At 32.8% G+C, this 17,196-nt stretch overlaps 1 protein-coding gene and 1 long non-coding RNA gene across 2 annotated transcripts; both read right to left on the minus strand.

Moving 5' to 3' along the window:
* Nucleotides 1–382: 382 nt before the first annotated feature.
* Nucleotides 383–1,428, minus strand: LOC135218339 (uncharacterized). The gene is made up of 2 exons (XR_010315295.1): nt 1,389–1,428; nt 383–926 (listed from the first exon to the last, which is right to left on the minus strand). It is a non-coding gene; the product is annotated as an uncharacterized LOC135218339 (long non-coding RNA).
* A 14,738-nt stretch (nt 1,429–16,166) lies between these two features.
* On the minus strand, nt 16,167–16,936 carry LOC135218647 (holotricin-3-like). Its single transcript, XM_064255094.1, has 2 exons — nt 16,903–16,936; nt 16,167–16,644 (listed from the first exon to the last, which is right to left on the minus strand). Exons 1-2 carry the CDS (start codon nt 16,924–16,926, stop codon nt 16,285–16,287), a joined length of 384 nt encoding a protein of 127 aa, XP_064111164.1. The 5' UTR covers nt 16,927–16,936; the 3' UTR covers nt 16,167–16,284.
* Between the last annotated feature and the right edge of the window lie 260 nt (nt 16,937–17,196).

A 17,196-nucleotide genomic window follows, 5' to 3' on the forward strand; every position in this document is an offset into this window, starting at 1 on the left:
CTGGAAGACTGGCTGAACCTACAGTTTAACATTTTTCTGATATTATTATATAATTTTTGTATTTTATCAAATTATTAGTATTCAAAAGTATTAAAATTTACTCAAGAGTTTTTCCTCTCCAAAACCTTTCGTGATAATTTTCCAGTACATTGAAAGTTATTGTCTATTTATTTCTATGATAATTGTAACAGATATTTTATTTTCATGGGAGATTTGCTTCGGATCGTCGTGTAGGCTCAGCAAGTCGGAACTTTGGAAGAAAAAGAATGTCATTTAATTTGAAAAAAGAAAAAAAAACCTTGGAAACTTTGTCTGTAACGAGTTTAACTGAAACAAAATTAGACAGGAATGACAAAGAAGGTGAATTCATATAAAAATGTCCTTTTTTCCAGTTAATTCATTTATTTGAAAATCGTCGTAATCTGACCAGCAGAAATGTTTAAAATTCATTATGTACAACATTTGCTTTTATATATATAAAAAACCATAGTTATTAATAAACAAAAATTATGAATATCCTTCGACATCGTTCATGAGAAGAAAACCAATACAGGCCTATCCTCGACTACCTCCGAAGGATCCACCATCGGAGAAACTTCGAATGATACTTTATCGTAGGAACTATCATCCACCGAGATGTCAGAACGGTTTACATGACCACTACGGGTACCAAGAGATCCGAGCCCAACGCCATGTCTTCCAGAAGGGCCACTTCAAAGGGAATGACCTCCAGCATCGTTGTGATAGCTGCCTGAGCTGCTTCCTCGTAAGACAGAGCCTCCGAAGGATCAATCTCTAGGGGAACTACCTCCGAAATAACCACTTCCGAGGATAACGTGGCCGTTTCATAATCACTCGTCGTTGAAACTTTATCCTCCTCCGTCTGCCTGACACACTAGGGCGACGAGTGGTTGTTGTAGAAGTTCCTGTAATGGTAGAAAAGAGCAGGATCTTAATATGCCAGGTGACGTTTTGGATATTCAACTTTCACTTATAGTGAAGGAAACCCGACTTTTTAAATCGTATAACTGTGCTTAAGGCTTTGTTGTTGTCAATGTACTAAATGTTACCTAAAATAATTTTCTCATCGTATTATTTTTCTTCAAATTTCATAATATTAAAGCTGGAAACCTATATATATATATATATATATATATATATATATATATATATATATATATATATATATATATATATATATATATATATATAAGACTATACTTGTATTCATGAGCTATTAAACAGCAATAATCCGCAGGTAGAAAAGTCAGGAGCATAGCTGCTTAAAACAACGCATTTCATCATATCATATAATTACTGCCAAATGCGTTCGTGCCTGTAATGAACGCGGAAATATTCCACCTCTCAGAGAACATAAACCAACTTACCATAGTGAGCTCAGACGGACTAGCGATATCCAACTAAGGCGTTATGAGGAACTTGCAGGCCTTATATATACAAGTCCCACAAAAGTCCCACATTCCGGAAGGACAATATCGTTGGCTTCTTTGTCTCATTTGCGTGAGGGACTATTCCGTGACCATGAAAAGCGTAATAAGAGGGAAAACTAACGGGAACGCGGAAATGGTTGGCTGTAATTGACTCAAACGATCCCCAAGAGCATCAGCGTCCTGCGGTTAAGATAACAGTTACTCAGTCGCACATAATAGGTGGTGGTTTACCGAGTCACCGCCTGCAATTTCACTTTCCCTGTGGCGGTGCCGCATCGCGCAATTATTCTTCTGACGCGACCAATAGACTGACAGTGAAAATAATCGATCGTTGTGTCGAAGTCTAGAATGAAATGGTAAATGCTTTGGCATTTGGATTTTATCCCATTAGCGCGGATAGGTTACCGGGATCTGTGGAACAAAATATTTACTTTTTGTCGATGCAAGGTCGAAGAACTGGTTGTATGAACAGAGTAGGCTGTCAGTGATTATTAATTCCATTCATTGTAACCGTGGTTTCTTGGTATCTACTGATTATTATTTAATAACTATAAAAGCACAGTAGAAAGGATACAATAAAAATTGACACACACGACCACACACGCACGCACATATATCCGTATGTATGTGTGCCTGAGTGTATGCTCTGGTGTGTATATGTACACGGAATCATACATACATCCACTGTATATACGCAAACATTCACGTGCAAATGCGTACTCGCGTTCGTGCCATGAGAAAATTGTGACATTTAATAATTTACTTTGCCTCCTATGGTTAAAAAAAAAAAAAAAAAAAAAAAAAAAAAAAAGAGCTAACATACGTGTTGAAGTATCTTTAGCAAACGAGCCCTCGGGTAAGGGATGTATGTGGTCAGCGCAAAACGAGACATACTAATGACGCGGAATAGGCGCAGCCCCTGGCGCTGTGGCAAACATGTGTGCCAAGGTTCAGAAGTCATTAACCAGTGACAATGTCAACAACGATGGTTACAGTCACGATCCTAGCAATCGTAATAATAAGTTTTTACTCTTGTATGTATGCATGTGTATTTACACATATACGTACATATGCACACAAACAAATATATATATATATATATATATATATATATATATATATATATATATATGAATAACTTGATCACGAAGTATATAAAACGTGATGCTATGTATAAATAAAGGTTTTTTTGCCACGAAGGAAAAAAATGAAAAGGCGAGTTAGCCGAGTACTTTCGGTCCTATTCGGCTAACTCGCTTTTTCATTTTTTTCCTTCGTGGCAAAAAAACCTTTATATATATATTATATATATATATATATATATATATATATATATATATATATATATATGAGTCTGATCACATCACCGTGATTCATATATACGCATTAAGCTACAAATATCCTTTAATATCTAATTCGCTCTACCTCAGAGTTAATATATTTTCATAAATGTTAACTGAAGGGGAATTTTTAGTTGATAATAATATATATATATATATATATATATATATATATATATATATATATATATATATGATGACTATAATCAAACTGAAATGTGATTTATTTGTTCACTTGTACCGCAGGTGAAAATTTGAACACTGGATGTAAAGTCCTGACTTTTTCGTCTTTTCATCGAAGATATCTGTCAGCGGACTGATACATAGAGGTAGAAATTTATAATATAGTCCGTTGGAACAAATAATCCCCCTCCGACTGGTGGTGAGAGGGAGTAGGTGAATCCGTACCCCCTATAGTGTCTGGGGTCGAGTACTTTATTGACAAATCTGTTGTTCAATGGATAAAACGGATTTTTGTTTTCAAAATTATGTAAGATTAATAAATATTTACCACTGGCTTCCTACGGAAACTGCAAAGGATATTAGTCATTGCTATGTGTGACTGAAAAAAGTGAGGGTTATAGTATGATGAAAGAGGTAGTTTTATTATTTAAAGAATTCCTGTCGTTCTAAGGAGGTTCTGAAATTGTTTCACATTGATCTGATGATTAACTTTTGCTGTTTCATCTCTTATTCTGACATATAACAAATACTTAGTAAGTTTTTTGTCATTTGCGCTCTTTGAGATAGCTTTAATTTATGATACCGTTACTTAGACATTAAATCTATGCTGTAGGTATATATCTAAAAGTTTTCTTTAGTCATAACCAAAACCAAGTAAGGGAAATTAAATAACATTTTTGCTTGCCTTCTTCTTTTAAGAATCATTCTTCGATTTACTTAGGCTTTTGCCACAATAGTGGTCATTGTCATAATAATGATCATTGTCACCCTTTGTTGCCAGTGATGCCTTACCACCACAGAATTCTTTCCCCGATGCTAAGTAATATGTATACCAATTTTGGTATAAATTGCTCAATGCGTGTGAAAGTGTATGTGGCACAAACACTCATATACTCATATACATATATACAAACATATATGCATCTATTTATATATATATATATTTATATATATATATATATATATATATATATATATATATATATATATATATGTATATATATTTCATATATATACATATATATGTATATATATATATATATATATATATATATATAATATATATATATATAAAGAGAGAGAGAGAGAGAGAGAGAGAGAGACGAGAGAGAGAGAGAGAGAGAGAGAGAGAGAGAGAGAGAGAGAGACATACATACATACATACATACATATATATATATATATATAGTATATATATATATATATATATATACATAATAGGAACCATGCAAATTCATGCAAAACTGTCGTTATGTACAATGATTGCAAAATACTCTGTCAAACTGCTGATTGTCTTTCGCTCCTTCTTTTAGAATCTCTTTTTATCAAATCAAGAAACTGTCTCCTTCCTTAAACAACCAAACTACCTCCACACCGTTACTTATTGCTTAAATGCCTATTACTCACATTCTCTCTCTCTCTCTCTCTCTCTCTCTCTCTCTCTCTCTCCCTTGTTTTTTATTCCTCCAACATCGCTTTTGACTATGCTATTTTCCATCAGTTAACAACCAAACCTCTTCAACAGTAAGTCTGGCAGAATGCTGTCTTTGTTTATTATTTTCAATTTTTATTTTTAGTTTGCTTTTGGATGTGTTATTTTACTAAGTTATTCAGTGTTTTAATTTACTTTTAGCTTAAAATCACTTTGTAGTTATATTTTTCTTTTAGTTTAATGACAAACTATTTTTCTTATAATTATTTTAGCATACTTTTTAATATTGTAAAAATTAATTCTATTTATAGCCCTGAAGATGGGAAAGGATTCCCAAACGTAGGTGTCAATAAAAAGTAGAAATGATCTCCAGTCTTCTCGCTGTCCTCTTCATTATTAAACTTAAGCTCACCATATATATATATATATATATATATTATATATATATATATATATATATATATATATGAATATATATAATAATTTGACCTACGTTGAAGATGAAACTAAATATATATCAACGATAATTTTACCTGACTAATTCGAAATTAATATTTTGTAGATACATGAATAACCGTTTTCAAAAGTAACCTTAAATTACCTTATTCACTAAAATTTCAAACTACAGTGTGAGAATAAATGATATCTTTCTTTCAGTTACACATTGTATAACAATTCTGTCGTAAGCTTTTCTAGAATTGTTTACCCTACCTATACATTATGTATTTGCACTTTTAAACTTCTAACATACCTGTTTCAGAATAAAGACTTAATGAACACACCTTCTTTCTGGTCTAAATCCAGGCTATTTTTCAGCTGAAAATCCTTCTCTTGTCTGTCATTCTCCATAAAATGAGACAATATACTAATTTTCTTAGTGTTCCGAGTGACGTTGCGCTATAACAATTCTCGCAGTGGCCTCCGTTACATTTATTTTCATAAAAAGGAATAAATAATCCTTTTGTGGACCTTTTCAGTACCTTTTCTTCATTCGGAAACACCTTGCAAAAGCTAATTCCGCATCTCACGTGTGATTCCATACACACTTGGTATCTATCCATTCCTCAGACTTTCAACTGCCCTCAGTACCTCCTCAGCAGCAACTTTCTTGAGTATTTCAACGTTACTTCACATCTATGTATTTTCTAACCACCAAAGTCAACATTCTCTCAAAGAGTCTCCATCGACGAATGATCTGTTTCACGTCACAGAACATCTCTCCAATTGCATATTGTATTCAGCTGTCCATTTATTTTCCTTAGTATTTCTCACTTCATTCATGTTCCTGGAGGAATGTCTCTTATTTACCATGAACGTTTTGTTCAGCTTTCCTCGATACTTGAGTTATTAATTTTGTTCTTTCATTCTTTCATTTTCAGCTTCATTGCCCTTATGCGCCATTTTGTGCGGCTTCACGTAAACGCCGTTTTTCCCCTCATTGAATATTTCATTTTATCATCCAACCATTTATGATTTTATTCACTGCGTATACACTACCTTACTTGTAAATATCTATATAATATATATATATATTATCTATATATTATATATATTATATATATATATATATAATTACAAGTGCATGTATATATATACATATTTATATAATATATTTAGATATTGATATATATTAATATTATGTGGATAATAATATACTATAATGTTACGTAATCATATATATTATATATAATATTAGACTTATATAAGATATGATATATATATATATCTAATATTATATTACAAAAGTGCATGTATATATATACATACCATTATATATATATAGATATAATCTATATATAGATTATATATTATGTGTTATTAATAAGAATACGTTAAGAATACTATATATATAGAGATATATAGACATAGATTTATTTAAATATATATATATAATATATAATCATTATATAGTATATATATATATTGAATATATATATAATATATATATATACACACACACACACACACCAAACACACAAACACAACCACCAAACACATATATATATTATATTATAATTATATATATATAATATATATTATAGATTATGTATGCGCATGGCAGACATATAAGTAAGTAAATCCAATGTATATATCATGACAGTTTTGTCCTAGTTTCAGGCACCCGTTATTATATATATATTATATATATAATATATATTATATATAGAAAATTATATATATATATATATATATTATATACACACAACCACACACACACACACACATATATATAGATATATATATTATATATATAATATAATATATTCTATATATATATATATTAAAGATAAATGCCACGAAGGAAAAATAAACGAAAGATCTCGCAGACTCCTTCGTTTATTTTTCCTTCGTGGCATTTATCTTTATTATGGATTTATCACGTTCCTAACTTTCGTGATTCTGTATACATATATATATATATATATATATATATATATATATATATATATATATATATATATATAGATTATGTATGCATGGCTGCATATAAGTAAGTAATCCAATGTATATATCATACAGTTTTGTCCTAGTTTCAGCACCCTTATTACTAAAACAAAATAGCCAATTTCACTACTGCTACATCGGTCTGGTTCCCTCGTTCCTTCGGCCTTCTCGTGAGAAGTCATGAAGGCCAAGCAATTGCTGGTCTGCAGAGGCCTAAATACTAGATTCTCCAGTTCGTTTCGCTTGGCGGAGTGGTCCTGAAATCTACCATTTTATCTCATCACGTTGCTTTGTGCTATATATATTATATATATATATATATATATATATATATATATATACATAGATATATATATATTATATATATATATATATATATATATAATATATATATATATATATATAATATGTATGCATATACACATACACACACACACACACATATATATATATATATATATACTATATATATTATATATATATATATATATATATATATATATATACTATATATATATATATAATATATCTGTCGGTGCGAGGTAAAGGATAATCCTCTATCCCTTTTCTATGTACTTTTATTGATGTCGCGACGTTTCAAGACATAAAAGTCCCATTTTCAAGCTAAAAAAAAGATCAAACAAAAGTTAAAATTGCAAACTCGGAGTACAAATTAAAAGTTAAAAAAGTTATACTAATGTTATAAAAAAACAAGTACAAAAGCAGGGGTCAGTCATTGTACTTGTCTTTTATAATATTTGTATAACTTTTTCACCTTTAATTTGTATTCCGAGTTTGTAATTTTAACTTTTGTTTTATCTTTTTTTTACCTTGAAAATGGGACTTTTATGTCTTGAAACGTCGCGACTACAATAAAAGTACATAAAAGGGAATACAGGATTATCCTTCACCTCGCACCGACATATATATAGAATATATATATATATATATATATATATATATATATATATATATATATATATAAATATATATATATATATATATATATATATATATATATATATATATATATATATATATATATATATATATATATATATATATATATATATATATATATATTATATACATATAAATAGCGGAAGATAATGGTCACGTGTCAGATGTCTAAACGCGAAGAAAACTATGCATTTAAAGATTAACTGAAGTTTATATTAAGTTCCAATATGCTTTGCCAGTACCGATTATCAAGAACACTTATACTCCTTGGGAAAAATATTGTTAAGTTGTACAAAGAATTTAAAACTTTCTTTAAACTTAACCTATAGCAATTTTTTTTTACACTACGTTACTTAAAGACAGTATTTTGATTCTGTTGACCTATGCGGATTCCATTGAAATATAATAATTTGTCTTTTTTGGGGGTGTGGGGGCGGGGTGGGTGGGGGCTGTATGGAAAGGGAACGCTTAGTTAAACAGCTAAAGTTTCTATTCCGAACGCTGGATTCCTCCCTATTCACAACAGCATTAGTAGTGACGTTAAATGTTGTTACTACAAGCAATCAAATATATTACTCTAATTTTTCCATTTTTATTTTAAATTTTTTTCATCAAAGGTCATGAAATTATTCAAACGATATAACGATATCTATCAAAAGTAGTAAAATAAATTTTTTTTATACAATAAGATCCGCGCTATTTTCTGTATATTGTCTATTTAGCAATTTTAATAACACGTGCGAGCCTGTATTTTAATTTATTTACCAGGCGATGCCTCGTTTTCTGAAACGCACGGTAACCAATTTTGGTGTTAGCTAAACATAGATTCTTTATACAATAAGATCCGTGTTATTTTTTGCATGTTGTCTATTAGCAATTTTAGTAACACGTGCGAGCCTGTATTTTTATTCACTTACCAGGTGATGCCTTGTTTTCTGAAATGCACGGAAACTAATTTTGGTGTTAGCTAATGATCCGTTTAAATTCATACAGTTGCAGCTTTTATGAAATCCTTCAGTTCATTTTTAGGTTTGTGGTCACTGCTTAATTTTCCAAATCCTCCAGATTTTTTTTTCTTTTTTGCGTTGAATTCCATACGATATAATTTATATCCGATCCCTCAAGGAGAACCACTGGTAGTAAATTCACGTTATGACGATAACGAACCGTTCCTTTTTCTTTTGGTTATAACCCCGAAATTCGTTCCAGTGTGTTGCTTCTGGGATCCCTGACGTCATTGAAAAAAATCTTGTCACACTTAAAATCATTCTCACGGGACGGTCATCAACCCTGAGTCATTTTTAATTGGGTATTACTGTAATCTACCTTAAAAACTACTGGTCCACGGTATGTCTTAAATTAGTGCGGACAAAAACAAACAAACAAACAAAAATGTGGTTTTTGTCAGGATCGTTCAGTTAATGATAGAAGAACGATATTTTGTGTGAATGTGGTCTATAAGTCACTCATTATGGAAAGCGTGCTAGTATTTAAAAATTCCAATATAATGAGCATTATATCAGGATAGCCGCTGGTCCATGGTAAAAGAATTGTAAATCATCAGAGCTGTTATTTTTCTTACATCCTGGGGCCAATTGATCGATTTATGCCTTTATTATGGCTTTTCTTTAATGCGCAGACTGTTTATATATCCCAGTACAAGAATTTCACATCTCAGGCCACCATGAAGCTGCCAAAAATGGACCACAAAGCTTTACCAATGCCATCAGGCTAAAATTCAAGGTTGAAAGGTAATGGTTAGAGCTTCTGTTTGGATGTTGGTCCTACAGAATGACCCAGTGGCCTGATAATCACACACTTCTCAACCTAGCTAGCTTTCTGTGGCACGTGATAATTCCCCAGATAGTGTTATTACGAAAGTTCTGTGGTGCCTGAAAACCAGAAGCGCTCAGTAGATGAAGTTCGTTAGTGGAGCAAAAGCAAAATCACTTAATAGGCAAACTCAAATAACGAACTTTGGAAGATTACCTATGGTCAGCCATTGCACAGAAACATATGAAGACTGTGTGCTGTTCACCACAGGGCACTCTTTTAACCGGCACTGCTGTGCAACTGAGCACTGGATTCATTTTCAGCTAAATATCACGTTTAGTATTCCAAATAAGCTTCTAAGACGTCAGATAGATTGGCCTCAAGTGGCAAGTTGTGCCTAGTTTTATATTTTTCATTTCGGAATACGAGTAAATTTTCATTTTTTATTCTCATGTCCAGTGTTTTCCTTTTACTACTTATTCAGTCATGTTACAATACATCTTCACTCACATCAAAATCTCCGAACAACGACTATGAATTGATTTACAGCAAGTGGTTTTAATACTTAGGTTTTTTTTATAGACATTTTGTAACATATCCCTGTTAGTGTACATCATATCTCATAATAACCAAAATTACTTTTTCTTATAAATAACTTCCGGCATGATTGTTGGCATTTAAAATATGTATGTGAATTTCTAATGATGAAAATTAAAACAGAATTTAAGATCCAGTGTTCTGGAATTATGCAAAGGATTCGGTTTGGGAAACAGAATCTTCCTCACCTTAATCTATTCCTTTGAAAACTCTTCAAAAGATGTTTTTTTTTAATTAGCTGATATTACAGTTTTCCTCTCAAGAAAGTTTTCCGTTTCATTTGATTAGCTTTGTAAACGGGCGCTATTAGTAAGGAAATATATATGTAATTTGTATTATTTCCTAAGAAAATAATTCTTCTGATATGAGACAAAAAGGTGTCTTAAAAGATTTCTTATTTTAAGAGCTTTATCTCTTAGAAGAACCTGTGCCTTTTGCAGCGTTTCCTCAGCAAAGTTTTAGTTATATCTACTGTCTTCCGATATTGAGGGAAGTGAATAAAGAATATAAAGCATCAAAAGACTTCACTCAGTTTACCTAATGTTCACCTAAAATAATTTAAAGTCATGAGCATAAATTTGGTCAAATATAATCCACCATCTGTCACAAAGGAAGTTATCTTTATGTAAATGCATGACTCAATCCTTAGCCTTGTTATTACTCCTACATTTCGGCCAAATTACCCTTAACCTTGGTGGTACTTTAAATTCGGGTTAAATTGCCCTAGTTTTATACAAATGTCCCCTGATCTTAAGAACTTAAGCTCAAGAACTCCGTTGTCTCTCCTGGCTGATTAGATCATAGCGTGACATAGTTCGATTTGTGCAAGTAATGGTATTTTCTTTGTCGAGTTGCCTCAGTTACGCAACGGTCTGAGGGATGACTTCGAACAAAATTCGAGGGTTTTCCGGCTCATTTTGAATACTTCGATATTTCCAAACTCGACAATTTTATTGTTATTTGTTTTGCTCCAGAACAAACGGCGGCATTGTCCGCTTTTTTATTTATTTATTCATTTATTTGATTTTTTTTTTTATAAACGAATGGCACATGAGACGTATTATACTATCTGAAGCTACGGAGGCTTTCAGGCATTTCCTTGTAAGCATCATAGGAATATCCATAATTGTTGAAAGGCAATCAGCTCTAGAATTTATGAATTACAACTTAGAAAATGAAACAACTACTTCAGTTTAGTCCTCATTGTAGATACACAAATTCCTTACACTGAGAGGCTTTTAATTAATCATGGTGGCCATGTTAAAACATAAGGCAACCCCCCTCCCCCCTACTCTCTCTCTCTCTCTCTCTCTCTCTCTCTCTCTCTCTTCAAAAAGGGGAAAAAAATTGGGTTTTCTTCAACAGTTTTAACAATCATATCATCTATTTTGCAATCCGAGGCTAAGGACGTATATTAGCAGATATTGGAAAATCATAGGTAATTTCCTCTCCATAAAATGTCCGTTTTCTTTCTGGATGACAAAATAATTCTTATGATTACAAAAGGTCATTCCTTTCAGGTCCTGAATTTATCGTTACACGTTTCGATGTGACCTGTATTTGGACACTTACAAATATTGTTTCCTTATCTTTGTTTAGTTATATCCTTATAAATCACTTCTGAATCTGTTGGTGATAATATTTTCGTAATGTCAGGTTTGGCTGCGGTATCTGTTCGGTGTAGATCAGTAAATTCAATTGCTAAGCCTAACTCTTGCACTTAACGCTAATTACCATGTCTGTTTGAAAGATCTTGGTTTCAGATAGCAAAAATCTTCCAGGAGGAGGCATACATACTAATGACATTTTTGCTGAATGTCATATGGGAATGCTATGACATGATGACAGATATTATTTTCAATATCTTAAAGATATGATCTGTATTCTCTTTGGGGAATAGATGGCACTCACCTGCAAAATCATATACCTGATACTAACAAGGAAAATGGGCAGGAAATAAAAGAAAAAGCAGTTTCTTTCAATCGTTAAGTACGATGGATCAATTGAGTATATATTTCCAATTAATTATGTAATTCTATAGCCTGTGTTGCTGTTTAGAAATGCATTGTCAGGCACGTTTTCTTAAAAAGATATAATGGAGAATATAAATTTATGTTTTTACGGTTTACCTTTCAGGCTATAATTTCCAAGCTCAGTTTTCTCACATCAAATAGTGGAGAGTATTTTACCGTTCCAACTGATTATGCTTTCCCATGACCTGAACCGAGTGTCAACACTGGGATATCGGATGTAATGGCAGATCTAACGTTCGTATTGGGTAATTCCCTTCACCGTCCTCTCTCTTTTGCCAAAACCGTATAAAAGATGTCATTTCCCGAGGTCAAGAGAAACAAAAAATGCGGATATCAGTGGCCTTCGCAAAGGGGAGATTCCGTAAGACCCGTTTTATAAAAAAAAACCAAAAGGTCCCAAAGACAAGCAAAATCCAAACTCATGAGATCCTCCGATCACGTAATGATGATATAATATTTTATCCTTTATAATACTTTATGGCGCTTTCATGTTTACGCTTATGACAGTTTGTTAAAATGAGAAAGAAACTAACATATAGACCTACACTACAATTTGAAATCTGTTTGATCTGAACATTCATTCTGGCAAATAATAACAAATTCAAGGGACTAACAACTCCATACAAGATGACTTCCAGATAGCGGGGTCTAACTAATTCTGAAGCCACCTTCAGAATTTTCATAAGGGGACTTTCAAATTTCATACAGGCAATTTATAAAATTTGTCATTAATCTATTTTATTTTAGCTATTCCCAGAAATTAACATGGGTTTCCAATTCGGTTGTCCAATTAACTATTTTCCAGGCAGGCGGAGGAGGATGTGTATATATATAAAAGTGGATATGGATGGATTATTCACCCTTTGTATGGGGTTCCTCTTGTAGGCACACCAATTGGAGGCTGCCCCTCCTTGGTGGTCACGGAGATGGATCCTGAGGACATGGCTCCTTTGGAGGTCACGGAGGAGGATTTGGAGGAAGCTTCTTTGGAGAAGTCTCTCGAGGAGGCTATGGCTCTAAAGGAAGTTTATCTGGTGTCCGTCACAGTGGTCAATCTAGAGGGGGTGGGAGAGGAGGGGGGGGACTTTTCCAAGGGCCACGGAGGTGGAGCATTTTAAAGGAAGGAGTTCCATCTCTCAGGGGTTGAGATACTAAAAATAACGGCAATTCCGTCGAATTTTAGAAAATGGATAATGAATTAAATGTTCAAAATGATCTCAGAGGAACATTTTGTTGTAAAATTAATTTTTAGAGTGATACTGAATGATAAGCCATATACGAGTATATGAAACGAGTTTTATATTTAGCAAACAGCATAATTCTGTTTATCGTATTATGTCATTACCCTTAGCCAGGATTTAAAAAATGCAACTTTGAACATGATGGAAGTTTTATGAATATACTTATTAAATTTCCTAAAGTAAGCCATAGTTCTTAAAATTCAACTCTGAACTGAACATTTTAACGGATAAGTATGCGTGATTTCCAAGTTACATATTCTGTATCTATAATTTTCTTGATTAATTTGTCATTTAAATTGCAACTTTCACATCCTTGCACCACGAGCTACCTTTATTTTGTTTTCTTTGAATGCTCTCAGATGTCATTATCTGAATCCTGTTACCAATATCTATTCTTTATATCGCACGAGAAATTGACGAATTGTGAACTCATTAAATAACAAGAACGAAATTGTTCTTATTCCTTTTTATGGCAATTCCTGCTTTCGTTCCAGTTTGTTGCTGTTTTATGTCACAACGTTTAACCACATCCACGTGACACTTGATCTGAATTAAGTGGATTGAACTGCGAGAACATAAAAGACTTACGGTTCGTGATGTCAGCGATTTACTGTCCTCTGAGGGAGTTTTCAAACTTTTTTTAAATTATTATTTTTTTTAAATTTCATCTTTTGCTTGACTGTTATGTCTTTAATATCACCTCCCTTACCGCAACATAAGGTCAGCATCGTTAGGATGGATTGATAAAGGTTTGATATCGTTATCCTTAAGATAGGTACATGCCCTCTCTCATTCGTGATAATATCTTAACTTTGTACGTCGAGTTTTTGCAAATTGGTTCTTCTGAAGAAGTTTTACGAAATAATATTCTGGCATTATGTAAGTATTCAATACTGAAAATATAAATTTGTCTTTTTCATAATTATTGTTGGAAGGCAGTTGATGAAGATTCTTGTAGGAAAGATAGTGTTCATCTGACATAACATTTTTCTATTTTTTGACCCACACGGTGACTACCAAACAAAAATATGAAAGACCGTCTGGTTCTGTTCTGAGCATTGTGCCTCTTTCATAAAAGACAAAAGTTTTCGCGAACTCATTTAATAAATATGAGCGTGTTGCAATAAAAGAATTTTCGTGTCTTTTGGTGGGCGTTTGCACCAGAGCTTTCAACCATATTTCATTCCACTTGTAAATCGAGAACAACCAGCGATGTCGGCTTGCTTTAAATCAGATATGAGTCCAATGAGATCCGCTCACATAACAAAGAAATTTGCTTTCATGGTAAAGTATGAATCACTGCTTCCATGGCGACCATGATTTAACAAATGGAAATTTAATCTGAAATTTTCGTAAGATTGTTGTCACCTTAATCCTGTTCTAACTTAATGGGTGTTAATTCAAAAAGAGAATTTTTATTTAACCTGGTTGACTGGATTACGTAGAGACTGACCTACTTGTACAAGTTACAACATTTTTATTTGAAGAATAATTACACACAGTAAACTGTCGCAATAAGTTTCTGTTTTATTGCATTTTTTCAACTTGTATGAGTTTATTTTTTTCTGGAACAAGAGTACTTGAAAGAGTTTGCAGTGCTTGAGGAAGGGGCGTAAGATATTTTCTTTGGAGGTCACGTTAATTTTGAAAATTTTGCATACATATTTACACTGATTATTATTCCATAGTAAAGGGAAAAAGGAACGAAAGGAGTTCCCTAACTTTGAAAAGTTTTAACACATGAGACTAAAAATGCTCTTGGAAAAATCCTCCGCTAAACTGTTGTTTAACTGGAACTCTTCAATAACGAAAATACCATTACTTGCACAAATCGAACGAAAGCATGGTGTGAGTCAAAGAACCCCGGAACGAGCTTACTACCTTACGAATCTCTCCTTGAAAGTGTTAGAGTGCAAAAATAGAAGTGTATGTTAGGAAAAACTAAGTAGATTCAGCATGGTACTTTTAAAACAGCAATCCTTCTTAGGCAAAATTACATGGGCACCAGAAATTATGGCAAGACGCTCAGTTGCAAATTTAAAAGCCTTCTGGCACTGGAAAGTATGAAAATGTTATAATCAACATAATGGCATTCCTGATGTTCTAAAAAAAAAAAAGAAAAAAAAAAAGCAGCACGCACTTGTTCGTGGGACAATTCTAGTTCCAGCTGAATAAGTGCATATGGAAGAATCACAAGCAGGAAATCTTCGTCTCCTGACAGAAACATGATGAAAATTTTGAGAGGCAAGGTAATTGTGAATTTTTGCAACTTATGCACTCGCGATTTTTTATTTATTTATTTTTTTTTTTTTTTACAAATTTAGGTCATAAATATCGTTTGATATCCAGAGTAACTTGCACCCAAGGGGAATTCAAAAGGCAGACGTAAATCAAAGGGATCAGTCTATTATTGTTTCTAAATAAACCAGGCAGCGGTTCGAATCCGCTCGGCGACGCGGCATAGTTGATCGGATAATACATGATATTTGTGTCTCAGGATTTGTGTGTGTGTGTATATATATATATATATATATATATATATATATATATATATATATATATATATATATATATATATGACGAGATTTCTTTTAATATCATACTAGGAGGAGAGAGAGAGAGAGAGAGAGAGAGAGAGAGAGAGAGAGAGAGAGAGAGAGAAAGGTTTTGTTTTGAAACAGGTATTTAGGGAAACCATCAATAAAACGCAATTTAAAAAAAAAGTATTATTTATTACTGAATATTACTCGTAAGTTGTTAATGAAAATTCTTGTAAAATTTCAGCATTATATTCTGAAAGTAGGTGTCATACTCTAGATGAAAATGGTCTCATTTTCCATATCCTCCACCCCTGGGGAAGGAACCCTGTCCTCCAAAGGATCCACCTCCACGTCCACCGGATAACCCTCCTCCAGAACGGCTTCCGTGACCACCACTAGAGCCATAGCCTCCTGAGGATCCTCCACCAAATCCTCCTCCAAGACTTCCAGAGAAACCATGGCCTATGGAACCACCTTTGCGACCACCACTGGAGAAGCCACCACCACCACCAGAGCCATATCCTCCAGAGGAACCTCCTCCAAAGGATCCGCCGCCAAATCCTCCATGCCCGCCACCTGATCCACCTTTTATATTTCCTGCCTGGCAGAGAGCCAAGAGGACAGCGCCAATGCAAACCAGAAGTAACTTCTGGAATGACAACAAAATAGGTTAGATCACGAATAAAAATTTGATACATTTATACGATAGAGAAAATTAACATAGAAAACACTTTTTATTTTCCTAATAAGTTCTATTAACCCTGTAATCAATAGTAAGCCAAGTACCTCTAATTACTACTATATCAATTCTGATTAATTCTCACATTTGTAGGTATTATATTATGTAAAAAGTAACTACCAATATCTCAGAACAGTAAGATTAAATGTTGAAAAGTATTTGTCTTACCATGTTGTGATCAAAAACTCTCATGAGTTCAGACTGTGCTTCTGTTTGGTATCAGGTGACTTTATATACACAACTAGTAACGATTCTCTCCTTTGAGAAGGCCATTGTTTGCCACTTTTTCTTTTTCCTTCTGTCCTTGGTAAATAACGAGCACGTGCAGGATTATGAAACTGTTTTTATTTTTTTTTTTTACGCTTATTGATAGAAAACACCCACACACACACAAATTATATATATATATATTATATATATATATATATATATATATATATATATATATATACATTCTCACAC

This window comes from Macrobrachium nipponense, chromosome 9 (assembly GCF_015104395.2).
Source record: "Macrobrachium nipponense isolate FS-2020 chromosome 9, ASM1510439v2, whole genome shotgun sequence".
In the NCBI taxonomy this organism is placed as follows: Eukaryota; Metazoa; Arthropoda; class Malacostraca; order Decapoda; family Palaemonidae; genus Macrobrachium; species Macrobrachium nipponense.

Excerpts from the sequence above, each read along its gene's own strand:
- LOC135218647 (XM_064255094.1), bottom strand. The coding sequence starts at position 16,926 with ATGAGAGTTTTTGATCACAACATG. Across the intron at positions 16,645-16,902 it reads GAGTTTTTGATCACAACATG|AAGTTACTTCTGGTTTGCAT; the intron begins GTAAGACAAATA and ends TTGTCATTCCAG.